The 24,937-nt window shown below is 35.9% G+C and overlaps 1 protein-coding gene across 1 annotated transcript in view; it reads right to left on the reverse strand.

Moving 5' to 3' along the window:
* NAALADL2 (N-acetylated alpha-linked acidic dipeptidase like 2) overlaps window positions 1-24,937 on the reverse strand; it is a 253,407-nt gene that overhangs the window by 57,878 nt on the left and 170,592 nt on the right. The window contains exons 10-11 of the mRNA XM_062005290.1: window positions 22,951-23,097; window positions 4,236-4,331 (exon numbers count right to left, since the gene is read on the reverse strand). Of these exons, the coding sequence (XP_061861274.1) occupies window positions 4,236-4,331; window positions 22,951-23,097 (243 nt within the window). The remainder of the gene's footprint in view (window positions 1-4,235; window positions 4,332-22,950; window positions 23,098-24,937) is intronic.

The raw sequence follows: 24,937 nt of genomic DNA on the forward strand, positions 1-24,937 counted from the left end.
CTTGAACCAAAGAGATGCCACCAAACTGCACAAATACAGAAGCAATATATTATTAGGCAAGAATACCTATGAGGACAGCTCAAACTGGTTACTACACTCAGACACAACATAGTTTAGAAAGGAAAGCAACTGTTATCAAAAGTAACTAGACCATGTTTATTTCTCATACCAAAGACAGAAGTATCAAAGGCAGGGAGAGGCATGGAGGAGGATGGAGGTGTGGGGCAGATTAATTATAGGAAATGTTGCTATGGGATGTTATGGAAGTCAGAAAGGAAATCAATCTAAAAAGGACGTAAATAACTACACATGTAACAGAGCTGGAAATAGATGTAGAGGTATGGTTATGAGCCCAAGAAATATTGCACTGTCAATTGATAGTAAGTGGGAAAGTATGCCAGAGGAAGTATTGTGCTACAATTGCCCGATGTTACATAACTATTTCCCAAGAATCTACTACTTGTTACTACCAATGGTACTCTCCTTCACTATAAAACCATCAACACACAAGAAAGCTGGTACTACACATTACTTCCTAACAACTGCTTTTTTCAGGTATTTCAATTTGTTTTCCAGATATCTCACCTCTACAACATCTTCACTGCCAGGCCTGAATGAATAAATCTCAATTTAGCTAAGTAAATATTCCTTGTAAAATAACCACCATCCAGCACCAGCATGCCTTCTTACATTGAATTCAACATTTTCTGTTTCCAAACCTCAATTTGATATGATAAAGTAAGTATAGCTTAAAGAAATATAATACCAACTGTGTCTCAAAAATAGCAATTACAAGTGCATGTTCCAATAGATGCAGAGTCATTCAGATCAGGTCTCAGCTGGTAGCTAAAGGAATTGAGATTGTAATTTTAAACACAAAGCCTCTCACATAAGCAGCTCTAAAATACATGCTTCTACATATGGAAAATGGATTTTTTTTTAATGCTCTGAAACTTAACAAATACTTGTCTTTTTAGGCAGATTTTTAATTGGCCTTTACGATATACAAAAGAAAACAAAATACAAGGATTATTAACGGAAGTAAAAATTGTTAAAAATGAATTATTTATTGAACATGGATACTATAGTTGAATAAGCAATCATTAAAATAGAAGGAATTCTATTGATTTAGGAACATAGCATATTATTATGCTGGGACTAGACTTTAGCTTAGATCAGGCCTATTAAGATCCTAAAATCTTTAGTTTAGATATGGGAGCAAGTTGCTTAACTTCAGACAAGAATAAGCTATCAACTACAGACTTAGAACATTTTGGATTTATTTTCCAGGGTTTGCAATTCTAAAACCTCACAAGTCTTTCCTCAACTTGAGCTTCCTCCAATTTAAACTGCTATAATATAATATCATGGAAAACTTCATGCATAGCAAAGATTTTCAAAGTCTTTAAAGTCATTATGGCTGGTTAATAGTGCATTTGTACTACTCTAGTTCTGTGAACATGAATTTGAAAGGGTTGTCAGGCATTGGAATGGGCTGCCCAGGGAGTGCTGGAGTCACCGTCTCTGGAGAGGTTTCAGAGACAGGTGGATGTTGCACTGAGGGAAATGGTCTAGTGGTTGATAGAGCTGGGACAAAGGCTGGACTCCATGATCTTGAAGATCTCCTCCAGATGAAATGATTCTATGATTTTATGAATATTTAGTATTTTAAGAAATAGTGGTATAACAACCAGATATGTATCTGAATAAAGTGGGTCAGAATCCAGCATTTTCATCATGTGTAAGATTTTAATATGAATCAAAATCCAAAACAGAAATGAAAAGTTACAGTTTCAAATATTGTCATAAATTGTTTCTGAGGAAAAAAAGCCAATGAAAAGTATCAAATGTTGAATTTATTATATTTGAATATTTTATGTCTTTTAACATTAACTGGGACAGAGTTCATTTCCTTCCAAGTAGCTGGTACAGTGCTGTGTTTGGGGTTTAGTGTGAGAATAATTTGAAAACTGTTGAAGCAGTAAGCATCATGTATCATTCATGAGCACAGTATAATACACAGAATTCTGCTAGCACTCATACACAGGCCATGGATAACTGATCAACAATGGAATAATGTAAAATATTAAGTATTGTTTAAAAGAGCTGTATCTCCATCTGACTTACATTTGCTTTCTTTAGTAATCATAGGTCATTTCATTAAAGATAAACTAGTATGTGTTTTTTTCTTTTCAAAGAAATAAAACTTCATTAAAAGCTTTCCCCCTTTTAAAGAACTCTCACATTGACCACTGATACGTTTGAGGACATATTTAGATTTTTGATAACAGAGGCAGGAAAAAAACATCACCAAAGTCCCAACAATCTTCCGGGCTGCCCAAAGCATGGAAACCAGTGTTAGTTTAAAAAGGGAAATTTCTAAAATAAGATGACTCTTTAGAAATCACACTAGGTATGCAGCAGCTTGTCTGTGCTATCATGCAAACGTAGGGCTGCAAGAACATCTTACCAAAGAAAAGGTGATATGGTGTCACTTCAGGTATGAAGCTGGATAACTATTACTACAGAGACACATATTAAGGTCCCACATAAAACACTGCATGTATTTCTGAACATTCACCCAAAGAAAATGCTTTCAAGTTGGAATAGATGACAAACACTAGGTTACAGGAGGGGTAAGGAAAGCCCATCTTACAGTAGAAGGGAAAGACAATAGCTGTCTTAGTCACTCTAAGAAAAAGTTTGAGGACAGAGTAGAGGGAACCAAGAGGTAATAACTCAGATAATTAGAATGAAAGAGTAAATGATAGATGAAATTTAGAAAATTTAGCTAATTTAGAAAATTAGCTAGGCTAAAGATGACAAAATTACCAGCTGAGGATCTCACTTCACTGCTGCATATGCTATTCACCTTTATAAAAGCATCCTAGGCTACAGTCTGAAAAACAAAATAGAAATGTAGTTGCATCCTAGTGCAATCTTCATCAAGTTTTATCAAAGAAAATTGTAATGCTCAATGAACCTTCTGAAAATAATACGTAATGATTTAACCAGGATCAAAATACTTCAAGTCAACTATCTAATAAATATTTTTCTGTGTTAATCAACATTATAGAGCAAAGACTAAAATACAGATTACTCAGATTACACATGGCCCATCACACACTAATTACTAAAACACGGATTAATTATGCAGTAAATAATCACATACCTACTTCCCTTAGTCTTTAGGAAGAAATTTGGTGAATCTTTTCAGTCACTTTGGCATCAAGGATGGCTTAAAAAACACCAATTCCATTAAAGGGCTTCAGAGAAGACTCTTGTCTTGTGATTGATCCTTAACTGTCAAACCATGTCTAGGAATATGTGCTTTTTAAAAAAAAAACAAAACCAAAAAAATCAAGCCAACAACCCCCCCTCAAAAAAACTCCCAAGATCAGTCACTGTCTATTTTGCCAAAGATGCTGATCCGCCTACACGCTAAATTTGCACATTGCTGATCTTTGTGAATTTATTTCTGTTGTTGCCAAAAGAAATATTTCAACAGCAGCTGCTTTTCCAAAAGTAGCTCTGAATAAACAAAGAAATCTGTTTGTGAAGGTCTACATAGCTCTGCTTTATAAGAAATCCAATTGTGTACGAATCCATTAAGTTGCACTCATTTGTAGTCATGTCTCCTTGTAGAAGCAGAGTGGACAGAGTGAAGAAAGAGCACTTTGAATAAGAGTAATTTTGATTGTATTAATAAATAACAGGAAGGGAGTATTATATCAGAGTGACAAGAGGTGGATCAGGACACATTGACTTTGGGAGTGTCCCCACTGTAGAGTACTCTCCAGAATCAAGGGATGGCCGTCCCTTCCTCCCATGTCAGCATCACTGTGACAGCTCATAAAACCAAGCATCTGTGTACGTGAAGGTGCCCTCAGAGAGCCCTTTTCAATGACAAAATTGAAAGGAATAAACTTGCTACTCTCTCCCACCTTGTAGGGCTCAATGATTGCACTCATGCCAGTAAGTTTAATGTGAAAGATGAAAATACAATTGAATTACATAAAACAAGGCATTTGAATATAAAACTGTTTGGATGACACAAGTTGACCAATGTGACAGAAAAGAGTATTCGAAAGGTGAATCTCAATGAAAAGAACTCCACAACTTTTAACTACATTCAAAATATTAACAGGGAAAAATAACCTTTCAAAGTTATTAACAAAGTCAAATTTGACCATGTGAAAGAAAGTATGCATAGATCAGATCTCCATTTCTGTTACCTTTGCAATGGTTTCATGTAGGCTGAAGGAGGGATCCAGCTCTTCAGTTTTTGTTGTATGCAGAGGAAAAAGAGCTTCAGAGAGAAAGGCAGAATTCTACGAGAAAGAAATAAGAAGCCTTTTAGGATTCCACATTGATTTGCTCCTTCAAATGCTTATTGGATTCTGCTCAGAGATTGAAAAACCCGTCAAATTGTTCTTAAGTTCTGCCAATTATTAAACTTATTTCACTGATCTAAATAACTGATTCCAAGTCCCCGAAAGAGGCAAAAGCCCCTAAGTCTTATGATTTTATTCCTGGAATGGCAGTTGTCTTTGTAATTATGCTTCCCAAAGCAGCTAAAAAATTTGCCTAGAGGGAGAAAAAATATCCACACAGATTTAATTTTGAGCTAGGCAGCAATCACACATTTTATTAAATGTTATTATTTAGTTTTCAGAAGAAATGTAAACACAATAATCAAAGAATGTACTTTGATCCTCTGCAACCATCTTCTGTATAGAGTAACACCATATACATAATATGGGGTTTTGGTCAGTTCCCTAGAATTGTATCCTTTAGGTTGACCACTCTTCTTAACATATGGCAGTCTTAATACAGTATTTGAGAAAACTGTTTGCCTCTTCTTCTTGTACTGTAAGAAAGTAGGAAGTTAGGCTGCATATTTGCTGTCACAAGGAACCAACAATGTGACGGCCAGACATGAACTGAAAAAAAGCAAAACAATTCAACCCAAAACCTGAAGTCTTAAAGGTTCAGAGATGCCTAAATCAGAAATTATTTTAAACCCATGTTCCTAAATAAGGTAAGATAACCCAGAAACTCACCTGAACAGAAAAATAATTTGTACTTCCCTATACCTCTTGAGACATACATCTTAAAGTCATCCTTGGTTTTGTGGAGTGCCTCTAGTTTCGCTTTTTAGGTATGACTGGAACTGCCTCTCTCAGAAAAGCCAGGAACCTAGTGCCCATATAATCCTCACATAGCACAAAAATAGGTGTAGAAGTACACCTCGATGGACTGAGATGCTCGATCTGGTATGTATACTTCAGATACATTCACTGTTCATCAACAGCAATAAGTTCAGTACAAAAGCATGGAAACTGTGGCCAAAGCTATTTCAGAGATCAGCAGGAGGATGTGACAGTGCATGAGTATCATACTATCCAAAAATATACTAGCTATGAGTCATTCTTTTAGACACAGTCTTGAACGTGGACTCTGATGCACAAATAACCAGAGATGCATCCACTGTAGTCACCTACATCCTGGTGAGGAAGAAAACTTCACCTCAAGCCCTCTGTTAAACTCTGGTTAGCTCTAGGCAGCTAAGTTCAGCATCACAATATTTTGCTTCTCCTTCTGGAAGGCCTCAGTTTTTCTGTGTCCATTAATCTTATTCTTGAATTTGATTTTCATTTTGGATGCCAGCACCTAAATATATAATTGTGTTTAGCTACACTGTGTGCCACATACAGGCTTACTAGAGGGATCAACTGGGGACTGCAAAGGAAATACAAGCCTCTCATTAACATACTTCATCGTAGCATATCTTTCCATCTGAGTGCTGGGAAACCAGTCTTGTTCTTTGTTCCAGACATAGTGGAATCTTAGGGAATTATCCACTTTCAGGTTAAGGTTAACTAACATTTTGCATGTGTCTTTTAGTAACACTTTGTTTTTTTCCTGGAGAGAGTAGTAAGAATATAAGAAAACATAACCATTAAGAAAGGTTAAGCAGAGCAGAATGACTCATGAAATGAATATATTTATGGCCAGATTCACAATCATGGCACTTTATATATGTTAGTTCCAAAACTCTGCAGAGTTCACAATTCTGAGTGCAATTTCTATGTTCTAAGAATTCACCTATAAAATAGTACTAGCAGCAATAAGAAGCTGATAATATCCCTGGCTAAGAAATGCCTAAATCATCACGAGATTACGCTACGGTAACATCTCTAGAAAATCATTTTGAAAAATATCTAGTCTTTTCAGATTACATTTCAAACAGAATTCACAGAAGCCCATGGTCCTGTATTTAAGATTATTAATTTTTCTGGTATAGATTATCTCCCAGACTGTAAGGCAATATTGACAATGTTCTGAAAGCATGCCCTTTTCAAATACCAACTTCCCGTATCTACTAGAATAATACTTTTCCAGTTTCTTCCTCTTGATGTATTCTTATCTTCTATACCTTCTGTCCTTGTACTCCAAAAGACTCACACTCTGTCGTCACAAAAGCTGAAGTCTCTTTTTAGGGGTATTAAATCTGGTAATGACGCCTTTCACATTTTTCAACAGCCATAAAGTTATTTCCATTCTGAGATTACATGCTGAGCGTGGCCAAATAAATCTTTGGTTAAAAAAATACTAAAACTGATCTGAGATTTAACAGGATCAATTTGTAAGACTGATACTCACTAAAAACACTCTGTAGGGTTTACTGTTTTAAACATCAGGAAGTAAGCAAATGAGAGAGACCATTCAGATGCTTTGTTCTGGCTTGTACAACCTCTTCTTATATGACTGAGCTTTGCTGTGTCACATGCTGGGTTCTAAACCATACAAAGACTGAAGAAAAACAGTACTTTAGCTAAAAGCGCTGTTAACTTTTAATTCTAACAAAAGAAGCAAAAAAGAAGTAGAGAAAAAACCCTACCTTCTTCCTTGAAACAAACAATATAAAGTATCTTACTCATGTACCCCTGGGGGATGAAGTGGTGGTATCTGATATACGCCTGCTGAATTGGAATTGTTTGTACTTCTCAATGCAGTACATTGCACGGATCCAGGAGCTAGTTCTAAATTGGGCATAGCACTGTTAGCTCTCTTCCTGAATAAGTATGGGACACAAGTGCATTATAATGGTATCAGTGATATGATATGCAAATATACTCTGCTCAAAATCACTCTGCATAGGTGCAGTTCCCTACAGATGCTCAATCCACATTCTGAGCTAGTACATTAACAGCTAGGTTAAGTTTCTTTGAACGTTATGACCTGTCTCATAGACATGCTGGAGAAAATTCAGTGAAAAGTATGTCTCAAAGTACATTATATTGCTGGTAGGTTTGGTAGGCTGGGTTTTTTTTACAAATTAATGTCTCCATGATCAATATTCTATCAATATTTCTATACATTTCTAGAAGATTAATTCTAGTAGCAAGCTCCCACCACTTTCTTAAAAAATCCTCAAACATAATTAGAACTGACTCATACAAATCTTTGTGTTCAATGATGCAACTGTGTGTTGCATAATTTGTCACAGAAGTATCAGAATAATAAATTAAGTCATTCTTTACTTCAGAAAACTATTTGTAGGCTGTTTTTTTTTTAAGATCTCAGGAAGAAGATGCATAAAGTCATTTATTATAAAGATAAAATATATACTTCAAGATTAATTTGTAACACCTATTAATCTTTGTTTTAACTCTGCATGGAGGTTTATGGAGCCATGTCATTTGACTGGGAGGAGGTTGAGGAACACTGTCATTTTGCTACGGTACTGCTAATGCTGTTCATCATCATTCACATAATTGCAATCAATAACATAAAGAAAATTACATTATTTATATTCATTCTGGAGTACCTTACTGAGAGTCAATGAAGGGAATGATGACTGAATTAGATTTGCTACACAAGATCAGATTATCACTACATCTAGATAAATCCTCTTTCTCTGGAATTTGAAACTTGATGGATGGGATGCCTGCAAGGCAGGAAACACCACTTAACTGGCTTTTATCCCATTCTAATCTAGACAGACCTGTGGAGCACAGGTTAGGATGTCAGTCATCCTACACACATCTTGCATGCGATAGTGAGAGATACAAACACTGAAAGTACACATTCATACCCATTCTCTAAATTTAAGTGCTTTCATGGAGCAGAAGCTAGTGCTACTCTTACACACTTGAAAGAAATACTGGTATCTTCCTGGAGGAAACACCTGAAAATATAAACTTTATTCTTCCTTAAAACTAGGTTTTATGAAAACTGAATCCAGGACAACAGTCTATATTAAAAGGGAAAGGTCTAACAAAATGAAAACCACTCTTACTTTTGCCTGTTGCTTCTTTGAACAAGCAATCATTATCTTCAGGTCCTTCCTTGGCCCAGAAACTCTTCAGTTACTTTTCACTTTGCAACAAACTCAGCACAGCTTCTGCTAGGACCCTCAAGGGAAAAGGTTTAGGTTTTTTATTACCTGTCTTGTGGTCAGACTACAAATATCCTCCCTGCTCCTCTCATCAGTTTCTGTATTGAAAGATTTTGGAGTATTTATGATTTTTTTACTGTCCCGTTCTAACATCAGCCCAGTTGTGCTCTTTCATTTGACATACCTGTGCTCTAGAAAACTCCCTCATATTACTGTGTTCTTCCTCGGAAAGCCACTGAGCAATCAACTCTCCTTCCAAGGCTTCCAATTTAGTTGATACCACAGCAGCTGGGCAAGAAAACAGGTAGCCTTTGCTACCACCTCAGCTGATGCCTCTTAAAGAAACACCACATAAGTAAGGAATCATCAGCAAATAAATCAAAATGCATTTTGTCATGACAAGTGGCAAGTCACTTCGCTCATGACAGAATCATGATCCTTCTTGCTCAGATCTTGAAAAGCAGTCATATAGAATCACTGCTTTAAGCAGGATTGAGTATTTATGAATGGTTAAGCTTTCTGCCCCCATAACAAAGTCATTCCTATGGAGGTCACATAAACCAAATTACTACAATTTTATATATTTGTACTTATTTACAGACAACATTTATTATTCAGACAGATAATACTTGCAAATAGTTAATTCGAGACTACTATTACAAATTACTTTTGCTGACATTTGAAATATCTTGCTCTGCACTTTTTTTCTCAAAAGACATCTCCACAACAAACTGCTAGAAAGGCAAACATTGAGTTTCTCTGGCTTTTGACTGTCTTTCAAGGACTACGCTCATCACACAAAGCTGCATGAACTTTCCAAGGAACAAAAGCCAACTCTTTATCCCAGGGAGCACATGGCAGAGAAATTAGTCTAGATTATGTTTCAAGAGTGCTTCTCAGCATTTAACAGCATAGAAACACTTTCCAACAGTGAGAAACAGAATCACTCCTCATTTATTCTTTCAGTAAGCTCATAATAACAAGTGAGTGCTGGTTGGTTGTTTTTTAACAGTGAGTTGCTGAGCAAATTTCTAGCATATTCACCCTAAGAAAAAGACATGCTAACCCAAAGACTACTAACACCAAATATATTGTTCTCGTGTTTTTCACCCGCAGAAAGAGTTACAGCTATAGTTACTGTCTTCGTATTCTCCCATGCTCACTTCCTAAACAAAATTCACCTGCCTTCACTTCAAGTCAGTCATTAGTATCAACCTCACTGTGTACAATGGACAATGTCTTCTACATATCACGCACCTGAAAGCTCTCCAGATTATATCAATTTATGAAAAAGATGTTTTCAAGGTGAAAACTCTGAGATACCTTAAAACTCAGGAGGCACAACTTCCAGTCATGCATTGGAGAATTTTCTCCTCATTTATTGCCTTTTGTAAATTGTTCTTTAGGTATATAGCTAATCCAACATTTGCTCTTCTGATGCAAAGCTCTTCCAATACAAAGAATCTATAAGAAATCACACCAATAATGCTTGAAATCCCAGCATAAGGATTTTATTTCTCTGCAAGCTCTTCGGAAGAGAAATGAACAAGAATAACACGTATTCGGAAGTGGGCTTCCATATACATATTGTATTTGGAATCTCTCTCTTGTCTCATCTTCCTTTGGAATGATCACTTAACCTCATCTTTTCAATACTCCTTCAATGAAGCATTCTGTGAAATTAGAAAGACATTGATGTTTCACTTTTCAAATAATGGGTCACTTCTGATTAAACTTCGATTGAACATTCAACTTTCAATCTTAAAACAAATTGCCTTCTTTTCTTTTTAATTTGAACTCAATTTCCTGCTGCCCTCAGGTCTCCTGACAGTAATTAATTGATTTATGAATCGATTAAATGAGGATCAAAAATGCAGGGAAAAAAACCCTTAAAACACAAACCTGGCTTATTCTTGCTTATTTATGATAGACACTTGTACTAAAATTAACTTCTGATCTACTAGACTCATTTTTCTAACTTAGTCTTCCTCAACCAATTAAGTGAACAGAATGCTTCACCTTCTAAAGGTACTAAATTTGCCATCCCTTGTGTACCATCTTACAGTGAACCTTCAATTTATATGCCAACTTTAAACCAATGCATCTTAAATCATGAATAAAACCCCACAGCACTTCTGATGATTTAATATAAAACAGAGTAAACACCAAAACACACTTTAGAGATCTCCTTTGCTGTCATTAAAAAAAACCCAACAAACAAACAAATTTTACCACATACTCACTTAGAAATGGAAATAATTCTGTGGTATGTACAGCAGTTTTCTTTACTAGGCCAGGGCAATATTGCACCCACAACAAGAGCCCTGTTTTCTTATGTATTCATTTATAAAGAGTTAAATTACCAGTCAGGAAACTCAAAGTATTTAACTAGTAATTCCTTAATAAGCTTTCAATCCATACTCAAATAGATTTTAATTGCTGAATATCCTCCAGTGATTTTTTTGCGTGTGTTTTTTTGGGTTTGATTCTTTCAGAAAGTAACATGCAATCCAGCAATATTGCTTGACCTGGAAAACCACAGTCTTTAGTCTGAAGTTTTTATATCACTTTCAATTTCACCCTTGTTAATATTTGTGTGTATTGTCCATATTTGTGACAGCTTCACGCTTTAGCACTTCACAGTATTTGTGCCACCATTTTTGTACTGCACAAAAGTAAAATATTCTGAGGAAGGTGCAACAGAGAGCACATAGCAAGAACAAAAACTCATCTGAAATTTGTACAGGTAGGTCAAACAGTATAAACATGCTAATCTCACACTGTTAAAGTCTGCAAAGTGCATACATAAAAGAAGGATGAAAGCCAAAAGACAGCTGTTTATTTTCTTTCCATAAACCAAAGAAGAATGTCTATCAGAAGAGAATTTAGGAGTATAAAGCTCCTGCTGCATTGGGACTGAAAATATAATCTATTCCTTGTCCACATACTCATATATATACGTTTGGATGTATGCTGTGTCTGCTCTATGAGGTATTCAACCTGCTTCACTCTTTCTGCTTTTTTGTAACACGACAGCATGAAGAGTAGATTTGCAGCAACCTCAGGGACACACAAAAATGTGCAGTGTCTGGTCACTAAAACACAAAACAAGTACTTACCTTCAGAATCAACCTGGCAAACAAGTTTACTTGGGAAGTTGAACCCACCTGCAGAGCACACATTATGAAGTTATGCTAGTGCCCAAAACTATTACCCAGAAATCCAGAGGCTTACCATTGCATGAGGATTCATCTGCATCTGTATTCAAAACTATTGCCAAAAATTTGTCATAGCATGAAGAAGAAAGCCCCATCAGAAGAAATGATAAAGAGAATTGTGAGAACAACAAAAATACCTCTGAAATCTGCGCTGCAGGCTCTCACTAATTCCTTCTTTCATTCTGCCCTAAGCCAAGCAATTGGCATATGGTGTCTTGGCAGCAAATATACAATTGTATTCCTTTGTGAAACAGGTGTTTCAGCTCAGCTGGGCTAAAAGACCATCTCTTCTCTGCTTTCCTTCTTTTCTTGGCAGGGTGTAAGAGATTGAACCAAAGTTTGGAAGAAGGATCAAAACAAGAGTAATGGAAAAGGGTATCTCACAGACTAAAATATGCTTATCATCAGCTATCTGGAATACTGTTATTGGGGAGATTCTGCATGCAGACTGAATCACAATTTTATATAGCTTTACTGAAAAAGTGGATTATCTAGCATAGAATGTACTGAAGTCAAGATGTACTTATCTAAGGTGTGGGTTAAAATGAATCAAGGGAATAACATCAGGCACTATTGTATGACATATAGGATTTCTCAGACCGTTAGAGCTGCAAATACATCACAGAAGAGAGTGCATGCCTTTCCATCTCACTGGTAGTCTGACTTTTCCCTTCCTAGTCAATGCTCTTGGTATCTAATTAATAACTCAATCCATAATGAAATATAAGGTGCTATCAAACTGGGGCTGCACTTGTTATTACTTAAATGAAAGTAAAATAATAAATTGCTTATGCTTTTAAATTATTTTTAGAAAGCACAGCTTTGCAGTTGCCACAGCCTAATGTATGTCAAAAATCTCATTCAATGTCAGAATGACCCTACTTTGTGAAAATGGGCTTGGCAGAAGAGTTTCTGACAAGAGGTTTTCTTTCGAACTCTCGTGATTTCAGTTTGATGAAGCACTTTTAGAAAAAAAACAAAAATCAATTCTGTCTTCTGTTTTAATGTTCTGATAAAGATGCACACTGACCTGGTGATGTCACCAGATGCTGGACAAAAAAAGCAAGGCTTGCTTAATCAGAATACACAGAAAAGAGAAGAGGCAGAATTGGAATCACTGCTGCGCAATTTATTTTATTATTCAACTCATTTGCAGACAGAAAAACTCAAGCTAGCAGTCATCATACAGGAAAAGGACATAAGCACTTTTCTCTCATCTCTTTTATTTTGATGTTTTCTTCCTTATAATAGTGAGTGAATTGAAATAATCACTGTAAAGCTATACATTCACAGGCCACAGCACAAAGAAAGCAACTTTTAAGATATGAGAATACTTGGGTAGCTTTATTCCCCTCTAGAGTTTTTCCTTGGCACTTTTTAAACTGAAGACAGAATCAGCACTTTAAGTAGGAGGCAGCAGCCCTGGCCACTAATCTGGAACCTCACAGAGGAGCTTCCCAAAGCCTCAGAAAGTTTAGAAATAGAAAGCTCAGTTCATATTCATTCCATGCAAGAGAGAATATCTTTTCTTGGATGTATGGTGTGAAGGATGCAAGAACATTTTGTAACATTTTATGATCAACTGTGAGGATTCAAATGATGCAGAAGACATGCAGTGCCAGGAAGATCGTCCTAACAATGAATCCCACTGACAATGTCTTTCATAATCACAAAAATCATAAAGCAAAATGCTTTTATTTCCTGATTCTATGGTTACTTCCAGTTTTTATCTTTAATGCTTTAAAAAGCTATTACTTTCTGAAGTTATTATGCTGAATGAAGAAATCTGATTTTATCCACTGGAGAGATACTGTGAAGGTGGGAGGCTCACCATTTTGCAGTAAGAATCAAAATTGGCTTTTGCTAAGATCAATAATGCCTTCAAAGACAATTTTTATTTATCAAAAGCCTTGAGCTTGCTAATAAAAAACCTGGTTGGGACTAGATCTTTAAGTTCTTTTCCATCCCAAACCAGTCTATGATTCCATATTTATTAGATGGTTCTTTAATGGCCACAATAAATCAAACATTGCAAATGTGTCACTGACTCAAATCACAGCTGTTTGATAGTCCAGTGATCTGGATTATTATGATCTTTTTAAGCATTAAAACACAAAACTGAGTGTTACCTTCCTAATATCTGCAGAAACAAACCCAAGTTCTGATACTTATTGCAGATACTCTACTGAAAGATTTTCAGTTGGCCTGTGGAATTTCACTCCTCAGAACAAGAATGGTAAAATGTTATCTTGAACTCAACACACCACTTCTCCAGGGAGGACAGATAACTCAGTGCCTTCTATCCTTAGATAACACATGTTTTCAGTAACTAGATGCTTCAGTAGACTATCAAACTGAAGTAATAATTGGTGTCTATGCAAATCTGTCACGTTTTCCCATATCCCATTGACCCTGTTTACTTCCAGGCTGTGTGTCTTCCATTGTCTTTCAACTAAGTCAAGTTCAAGAAAATGAAGAGCCTATGAGAGGACAGGGTTTACGGCAACATGTATTCATGGAGTGTGAAGGCTAAAGAAGCTGAGCCTTTTTGCTACTGTATAGCAGATTTTTTAAAAGAATTTTCACCTTCTCTATGCACCATGAAACGTTTTGGACAACACAGCACTAGGATTTGTGAGACCAAACAGATTCAAAGTAATGTATCCAACTGATGTCATCAGTTTCACTAACATTAGTGGAACAACACAGATGCTCTTCTATGAAACTATTTAACTATTCATATTACTCAATAAAACAACTCAAGCAATCAATTGAACATCAAATGTAGTTTGTCTTGTAAAACAGAGTCATTAACCTCAACAATTTCAGCATGCTCTCACTACCAAATTCAACTAAATTAGTATCCAAGCTAACAGATGGACTGATGTATTAATACAGTTCTGGTGAGTACTACACTGAGTACCCCCTGGATGTAATGAGAAATTAGAAAGCATTAATTTATGCTAAAGATAGAAAAGAGAAAACATGCTGATTAGAATAAATATAGTATGCATAAACAAAAGCATAGCTATCATAAAGACAGTACGGTCTGTGAGTGAGAAAGGCAAGACACACCATCAATCAACGTTTGGACCTAGTGGGGACTGTTTGAACTATATTTTGCTACACGCTGGCAGTTCCTCACTTGTGCATGAACAAAAAAGAAACCTCTCTCTTCACCTTGACACATCTAACTCCCAATGCTACACCTTGTTGACCATCAAGTTCTACAACAAATTTCATCAAATCTCCCAGTAGCAGACGCAACAACATCAAATCCTCCAGAGACAGTTTAGAAAAAGGACACCCTGGGTTACAAAAAATCTGCCATTCTGAGGCTGATACACATCTGTGGGTTGGGAAAGAATTTCTGGTATTCTAAGCACACTAGTACTTTGATTCTGTCACAAATGTGTGAAACATCTCCCATAACTCTCCATGGGTAGCTACCAGCTGTGAATTTCCTTTAAAGAATTAAGGTATGCCAGGGAAAAAGAGGAGGAGGAGTAAAACGGGGAAGGAGGGGAGCCATGCAGAGCTGTATTTTTAGATGGAAAAGTTATCAAACTGCAGATCATCACAGCAACACACTGAGTTTATGTGAGCTCCCTATTAGTCTACAGGGAAATACAGGTTCTGTTCTGGGTTTTGGATTTAGTTTGAGAATAATGTTGAATCACACATTGATGTTTTCATTGTTGCTAAGTAGCACTTATCCTAAGTCAAGGACTATTCATTTTCCCATGCTCTGTCAGTGAGATGGTGCACAGAAAGCTGAGAGGGAGCATAGGCAGGACAGCTGATCCCAACTAGTCAAAGGGCTGTTACAGCCCATAAAGCATCATGCCTAGTGTAAAAACTGAGGGAAGGTGTCTGGGAGGGGCAGATCGCTGCTTGGGCATCAGGCAGCAGATAGTCAATAATCACATTGTGCATTACTTGTTTTTATCTTGTGTTTTATTTATCTCTTTTATTGTTGCATTCATTTACATTACAATTATTATTCTTGTTTATTTTACTATTATTATTGTTACTATAATATTTTATTTAATTTTATTTAGTAAACTGTTCTGAACCCTCAACTCAACACCCGAGTCTTACTTTTTCATTTCCCGATTCTCCTCCTCATCCCACTGGGGAGGGGAGAAGTCAGTGGGTTGCTACCGCTTAGTTGTTGGCAGAGGTTAAACCATGACAGTCCCCATAAGACAGGATTAAAATGGTGCTCCTAACAACTGACACCAGAATCCCACTATTTACAGATATTCAGTACTGCTCCCAAATAGACCAAAACTGGTATAAACACCATTTTCCCATTCTTTTTCAAAAGGATAGAAGCCAAATGAACACTCTATACTGCTTAAGCCCTCCCTTCACACTTAAACAAGCACATGAAAGAGATAAAGGCGGCATGCAACGTGGGAGTTATTTTTCAGTAAACTAGACCCTCAGTTCTCTGCATCAAGGACAGATCCTCTGTTTCTTCTCTCATAACAAAGAAAACTTGGGAAGCTTTTGATTTCTTTTGAAAGAAGTGCATGATGTGTCAGCCTAAGCATGTAAATACTGAAGTCAAGAAACTGCAGTCTATTTCTCCACAGAATGATAAAAAAGGAAGAAAAGAGGGCAGGTCAGGGGGGAAAGGAGGAAGCAGAGGCAGTTTGTAACAACAGCCGAGAAGCCACATTCATTGACGAGTTAAGATTTAGTGGCCTCTGCTTTACACTAGTGTGGGCGAAAATCACTTTCAAGGGCTCTAATGAAAGTTGAAAGTTACCTTCAAAAAGTTATGCATATTTCAACAGAAATAAAAATCATTATGCATTCTCTCTAAAGAGGATACAATCTCAAACTGTCAAAATTCTAAACTCTTCTACATATATTACATACAAATGCCTTCTATAAAGAAACCTCTTTTCATTTTTCTTCTAAATTAGCTTAGTGGTCCATGGTATTACACTGTCTTGGTCTAGTCAGTGAATAATGTGACAGGTAATTTTTATACTTCTTGCCTGTACTTAAGTTTGAGTGAAGACACGGAAAACAACTTTTATGGTCTAGGTGTAAAAGTAAATGTTCTGTAAGCCCTGCATACCCAAACTTGGACAGCCACCATAAAATATTTCATGCTAAGTATGTGTCCATCAATAAATAAAAAAAAAGAGGGTAAGTAGTTTGGGTTTTATTAACAATGTGCTGTAACTTGCTTTTTTTTCCTCAAAACTAAATTATAATGCCAACGTTGGTGTAACATATCATATTATCAGAGAAGGTATTTAACATTCTGTGTTATCAGATAGGAATCATTACGTAATAGGATGCATTGAGAAGAAGGGATAATACAAATCTAATGTAGGAAATCACCTAAATATAATTTTAAAGATTTGATTTCCCATTAAACTGTTGATTACAACTACATAGAAATAGGTAGAAACGGTCTATTTCCATCTTGAAAAAAAGCTCAAAATACTCCTGTACCAGTTTAAGTTTGCAAGTGATCAGAATGGTTTCAAAATGCTGAACAGTTTAATGTTGGATTTACAATGGTGAAGAAACAATCATAGAATGGTAAGGATTGGAAGGGACCTTTAGAGATCATCTAGTCCAACCCCCCTGCAGAAGTAGGTTCACCTAGATCAGGTCACATAGGAACATGTCCAGACAGGTCTTGAAGACCTCCAAGGAAGGAAACTCCACAACCCCTCTGGGCAGCCTGTGCCAGGGCTCCCTCACCTCACAGTGGAATAGTTTTTTCTTATATTTAAGTGGAACTTTTTTTGTTCCAGCTTTATCCCATTACCCCTTGTCCTATTGCTAGCTACTACAGAAAAAAGGGATGTCCCAACCTCCTGACACCCACCCTTTAGATATTTATAAATGTTAATAAGATCACCCCTCAGTCTCCTCTTCTCCAGACTAAACAGCCCAGTTCCCACAGCCTTTCCTCATATGAAAGATGTTCTATTCCCCTTGATCATCTTGGTGGCCCTGCACTGGACTCTCTCCAACAATCAACACTAACTGAAACCACAGCAAATCTAGATTATATTTTCTCTTGTACTCAAACATTAGGCAGCCAAAACAAGGCTATTTTTCTCAGTTTCTGTGATTTACTTATGTTCCAGTACTTCAGCAACTATGCCATAAACTGCGCTAAGAAAGTCATAATCAAAATGAATTAACTTCCCATTCTGAGGTTGTTTTTTTTCTCTTTAGTGAAGAAGTCTCCATACACCTCAAGTACCAACATACATATTCTTGGCATAACAGAATCTACTCTTTTCCTTTCTAGGTTTGATGAGGCCAAGGAATAAACAGGACTAGAAAACAGCCCTCAATTTTGCTTCAGAGTTTCAGTCATTCTGTGGAATCCACCCCTCCTCCAAAAACAATACCTAACAGAAGCACATCAATGACTGGTATAATAAGCACATGGAAGTAGACCTTATGAAAATAAATCCCAAGACACTTAGCCCTTCTCAGCATGTATCGCATAAAATTACTATCTTTTCCATAACAAGTGATGCTTCTGTTGCAGCTAAAAAGTAAGTAATAGGAGAACAAAAAAACCCCTCAGATCGCCAGGAGATTTATTTTACTCTGCCTCTGTAATAGAGGTTATCTATACTGCTGAAAATACTACAGAAGCTGAAGCTACAACTCCAGTATTAGCTCACTGTGATGTATTGTATTCCAAAGAACTTTTTGGAAAGTTCACAGACAAAATTCAAAAACTGTACCAAAATTTGAATCTTTCATGCATTTTAATAAAATGATTACCACTTGAATACCTTTCTCTTTTAGAATCATTCCCATGTTTATGCTTCAAGCCTTTCATCAAGAACTAGCATTGTTTCATTAGGCAAATGTGTGGAAAAAAACAATAAGTAAAGACAAAAGCTAAACTGGGAAAAGAATCAAAACTTTGAGTGTAGTGCTTTGTCCAGAAGTACAAATTGTTTCTCAAAAACATCACTTTAATTATGAAAGGTGCTTTACAGATTTGGATTAAATATGCTTCATGCCACTGCTAAACCCTGTTCTACAGTAACAGAGAAAACAAGAAGTTTTTTTAGTAAGTAAAAATGTAAGTTTGTTTTGGTTTTCTGAACATGAAGTAATTTCCAATCGAGTTGCAGAGCTATTCACAAATTCAATTGATATTACTTGCAACTGTGGAAACTCAGCATGTTTAATGGATGAAACACCTCAGTATGGTCAGCTAGAACATTTAGCAAACAAAATATTGATGGATTTTAGTTTCAAGTGAGTTTTGATTATGAAGAAATGAACCTAGTCATCTGAGAGACAAGTTATCTGCCTCCATATGAGTTTTCCACCCATTGCCTCAAAACCACATCAATTATATCCACTTTATGAAATAGATCATTTGGAAAAAAGCAGCTTCTCAAATTGTATTAAACAGTACTTTGGATTCATGTATCTCTTCCACTTATTCCATCCATGTCTTCAGTAATAGAAAATTTCTATATAATAGTTAACAACTAAGTATTCACTGTGACTAAACCCACTTCTTGTTAACAAAGCCACAGGTTTGAACAATGATGTAATTGTTAAGTTACAATAATTTTTAACAGTTCTTTTGTGCTTTGTAGAGGTCATTCACAAGAGAAACACTGAGTCTATAGTGAATGTTACTTCTTATGAAAGTACATGGTTATCAGTCACACAACTGAAACAAGCCATGTAATACTAGAATTTCCATTAACGTGCAAATTTTAAAAGATGCCAAAAAGCAACAAAGATAAAAATAAAATGTGTAAGGGAAGAGAAACAAGGTAAGCTATTAAGTGATAAAGCAGTATTTTCTATTACACAGGCATACAATCAGAGTATATCAATTCAGAAAGAATAATAATGAAGACTTCAAAAAGAAACTGAATGCATGCTCATCAGATAACACACCACATTGTTTGGCATTTTCAGAGTTATTCCTAAATTTATAATCAAGTAAGCAAAAGCTGAGCTTCAGTCAGGTTGTTTATAAAAATAGGTGAAGAATATATGCATTGTTTATGTATTATACCTGTTATACCATTTTTTTTTGTTTAAAAACACATTGTGATACAATTGAATAATATTTTCAAGGGCATAGAAATGGTCCACACATGAAAAAGATAATTCACTCATGTGCATCAACTTGTTAATCCTGATGTAACAATGATCATACAATTAATTCCATTAATACCTAGCTCTAACTGCAGTACAGAGAGTAACAAAGACAAGTCTGTGACCTAAGATCTTTTCTTTTATGCTAATGTACATCTAAGTGAAGATGTTTGTAATACTGCTCTCCACTGAGGTGTGGACTAATAGACTTATTATCATGAGCTTTCAGTAGAAAAGACTCGGATTTGAAATCAACGTTATGTCTCTCTCTGGAGGCTCTACATGGTCAGCTGGATGCAAGTTCATCATTAACTTTAATAGCATGACTCCTCCTCCAAATAAGTGAATCTGCAGCATTAGGAAAAGCTGATCAGCCTTTCTCCTAATACCTTAACAAATCAGAATATGACCCTCACAGAAAGATAAAGCCAGTGAACTAGAGGTTAGCAGGAGAGAAAGGATTTCTTCAGCATCTGCAAGAAAATCCTTGGAAATTGGGTTAATATTATGGGTTTTTTGACTTAAGAAACAAACTCGGAAGAATTTCTCATTTGCAGACTTGAATGCTGTGTATTTTCTGCTAGTAAATAAATGAGCTGCATTTCATTCATTGTATTTTTGTGCTAGTAGTTGAATATTCAGAATGCACTTTACTAGCTCACAGATCTGACCACAAGCTTTTGCCATGCAGATCTAACCTCCTTGAGGCTGTGGTTCACTGTACTGGGTAATTTCAAGCAAGACAGTTTTACTTACTCCTCTGGTCTGAATGTTTCTTCTTACAACTTTTATTTCCTCTTATTTATTCCTCAGGTTCCTGCCAAAGAAAAGCTTTACAACCTCTCTGAGGACTGCCATTACACTGTGTAAGAAATGCATTTCTAAAGCTGACCTATAACTATTTCTCTGTAGGCAGACTACAAGGCACAGGTCTTGGGCTTTTTAACTTTCCAACAGTGTGGTTTTTTGAGTGTGGAATAGCATTACTTTTATGTGACACTGTCTGACAGGTGGATAAAATAAACAACTAATGTATATTCCAAAAGAAGAGAATTTCTTGAGTAGGTCACAGCAATAAAAGAGACAGCAGAGGAAACCAAACTAGCAAAATCATAGTCTACAAAAGCACATCAAAACATCCCATTTCTGAAAACTGTTTTCCCAAACCAAAATCTTGTTTTGCAATGAGGCTGACAAAGCTGAGGCATAGTTTAAAAAGCTGAATGGCTTGGAAACAAACAAGCAAAAATCTGTTCCTGTAACTCAACAGATTATTTTCAGTCACTAACCTGCACAAGACAAATTCCCACAATGTTTATTAATAAGGCTGTAAACCCAGAATAATTTCTCTCTGCCTTATAACAGTACTATCACTTTTTGATGGAACAAACAGAATCACCAATAAATAGTTGCAATAAACAGTAAACAATAAAGAGATTTGTCTGAGAAAATACAGGAGATACAAAGAGCCTATGGTTTGGAGAACTGTTAATAACCAGTACAATAAAGAACAAAAATATAGCAAAGAATCCAAATTTAATCATTCTGTGTAACTTCACTTTTAGAAAAAAAACCCAAACATCTTCTTGCCAACAGAAAAGTGTACATTTTGCTAAGCAGAGTTATTTCTAACATGAAATTGATCACATGGGGTCAAAATGTACAGTCTGAGAGGTGCTCTACATCAACTTCCAAGACTGCAGATTACACTTATCTCAAGTTTATTTTGGGATTTTCAACAGAGAAACAAATTTGCAGTGTCACATTTAAGCAGATACGGAAATATGTTATTTTCTGATTTTAATTATGTTGTGGAGGCATTTTGAAAGACAAAAATGCACATCTGCAAGTTAACCGAACAAGAGGAATAACTTTGCTAGAACAGAAATAGACAATAGCCAAGGGAACCTTCAGTGTTCATACTGTAAACATTGTTTGGAAATACTTATTATTTTGATATACTAAAGTTTGCAGATTCTTTCTCATGCTCTACAGATCCTATAGATATAGATGTGGAATGGAAACTATGTGGAACAGCTGCTAAGTGACATAAGAAATTTGCACTGGACCACGAGCCTGTCATAAGCATTGCACTCATATGTCTTCTGCTTTCAACATTTTCCTCACGGGCTTTGGCTTACGTTTAATTTGAAAGAATACTTTGCCTAATAGCTGCAATGATGGTTAGAAAAAGAAATCTCCTTAAATTCTTGACTTAATCTATTTTAATTTACACCCCAACATAACAACAATAATCCAATATTTGTCATATTTCTGTCTGGTTTTGCATTTCTGAAATAGAAGCCTATTAGCATGCACTGCCAGAGCCATTTTGGTTCAACAAAGCTTCAGCTTTGTTCTTGAATTTGGAAAGATATGCACTTACATAGATAAGCACAGTGCAAGAAGAGAAATGAGGAGAATATGAAGTCAAAGCATTGTTACATCTATGGGAAAACACACACCATTTCTCATGACCACTCAATCTCGAAATAACTAATGCCAGGCTTCCTGATCCTCAGCTGACCAACTGAGGGCACGTTTGAGCTGCCAATGGGCAAATATAACCTACAGCAGTGGAAGCTAAGGAAGGGACAAGCTTTCCTAACACTTTATCTGTGTCCAGTTCCAATCTGGCCTTCAAACAGCACAACATACTTCCTTCTACTTACCTTGCAGAGGACAATGGACTAAAAAACCCATGGTTTTTTTGAAGTTTCCAATAGAGTATACAGATTCTTACAACTAACATACATACTAGAGAGTCCTATTTTGCCCTCACTATGAAAATGGATAGAAAATTAATTTTCAAGGCTGTCTCATTCTACTGTGCAGGAAAAAAAAACATACATCAGAGTTTGTCTCCTTCATGTTGAAAGCAATCCGAAAAGTAGAGTCAGGTAATTTGTAATGTGTAATACTATCAGCAACATCGATATTTTTAACATGAAGCTCTCCAGTCTGGGTTTGGTGGGTTTTTTTTTAATTGTCATTTGTTCAAAACATGTGTTTGTTGGAATGCCATACCCCTACAATCAGTCACTCTGAAGCTCTGTGTTATTCGTCTGAAGAACTGAAAAGAAAATGTAGTTACAGGAGACAACTTCCTGCTACAAAATGCTTCTCATGATACAGCCTGAGAAAATCTAATTATATTTTTCTGTTATTTTCAGTTTGTCAATTGTTATTGATAACTACCTCTGATGTACTGATGTCCTCATAAGAAAACTGCATGGTAGGTACTCCAAGATGGTTGATGAAATAATCCGCATCTCCCTGTATCTGCACAGAACTCACATTAGATCCTGGACATCTGCTCTTTTCCCCACAGTTGAAGCTCTGACTCTGAAAAGAAACACAAATAAAAGTTCTACTTATCCATTTGCAATCAGACTCTTAACAACTTTTATCAATGTCATTTACACAGCATTCTTTAGGTTCAAGTCTTTTAAGAACAAGACAGAACTTAGACTGGTGCAAATGTGTAAGAGTGGATTAATACTTAGTAGTGAGTAAAAAACATTGGTAAAGGTATGTACCCTACTGCAGTCTTTAGGATTTTACACAGCAGAGAATGAAGAGTGTGCTGCAACACGGCTGAGTCGTTCAAAGGACAATGAAAGTCATATCTAATTAAAATGGTAGGAGTGGCAAGAGAAGCATTTGGTAGGCATATTAAATACATCAGGTAATTAAACACTTAACAAACAATAGACACACAAAGGCTTTCAACATCTATTATAGTAATTAAGTTACTTATGTTTCTTTTTAAGAATGTTAGGGAGTTAAATTACTACAGACTACTTAGACATTTAGCTAAGAGCTTATATAGTATAACATTACTTCCTCAGACCTACCTACTAAATCACTAACGATAGAACAGTGTAATATTAGTTCTCCCTTTATACTAAAATACACCAGAGTTTGTCAAGAAAATGTTTCAAGATTGAGAAAACGAAAAATCTTGGTATTTTTCCATTTTTAAATCAGCATAATTGCTTCACAGTTTCACATCAGTGCTATGATGAAACAATTGCATATAACCCAGTAAAAATAAGGGCTGCAGACTCCTCATAGAAACTATTTTAAAATCCTTCAGGAAACAGCTTCCATTTCATAAGTATTTCCAAAAGGTAACTGTCACTCTCTTTCTTTTTGTTTAGCGTTTCTGTTCCCACCATTCTGGTATACATTCATAGTTGTACAAGATCTGTCCAAAAAGACTTGAGACTTACAGTCAAAATAGAGAAAAAAAAAAGATCACTTCTGTATATGCAGTCTACTTCTGGTAAAAACTAAACCCTTTCAAGATATTCATGGAACAACATGATACACAGCAGTCAAAATTCCATCTCTCCGTGGCATAGTAACAAAAAGAATAAAGAAGGAACATTAACGCAGCATTAATTGTGGGTGTCATTTGTAAGTTACAGTTGTTAAGACACTGTGGACAATGTTGAAATCTGGGATGTCTTTTGAATTTTTTAGATTTGGATAAAAAGATTTTTTAAAGTTTTTAAACCTGAAGGCATCTCTTTAATTACAGCTTCTCTTCCTCTGTTTCACTCTCCCTTTACAGCATGATTGAAAAATTTTCAATCACATTGAAAAGACATTTGACATCGCAATGTGGCTTTTCAAATCCTGCTACCTCAATGGTGTAATGTAAAGTCAGTAACCTTGGTTTTTAAAACACCAAACCTACAACTGAAAGAGCAGAAGCCCAAATTATATACTCATTTAAAAAGGTGTTTTCAAACAACCACATTTGATCTTCAACAATTTCTTCCAGTCAAAAATACTGTCGAGCACACATCCACATATAAAGGCATGTTAATAATTTAATGCAGATATATATACACACAGATCCATTCTTAAGTGGTTGCTCCTTTCAAGAATTATATGACGTTTAAGTATCAAAGTGTAGTATACTACAGTGTAGATTTGACTATCTGCTAACTTCCTCATTTTGCCCCAAACAGCTGGTCAAGCTTCATAAATAACTTTTAGTCTGTTCTTCCTTTAATGCTTAAAAGTTTACAGAATGATGTGAAATACAGATTTTTAATTCAACAGGAAAATCTCTGAAATAAGCAAGAAAATCACAGTTACCTGCCAAAAGAAAACACAAAGTTATATGACCAGATTAATTTCAACAAAGCTGTTGAATGAAACAATTCAGTAT

Source organism: Colius striatus, chromosome 12 (genome assembly GCF_028858725.1).
Source record: "Colius striatus isolate bColStr4 chromosome 12, bColStr4.1.hap1, whole genome shotgun sequence".
Classification (NCBI taxonomy): Eukaryota; Metazoa; Chordata; class Aves; order Coliiformes; family Coliidae; genus Colius; species Colius striatus.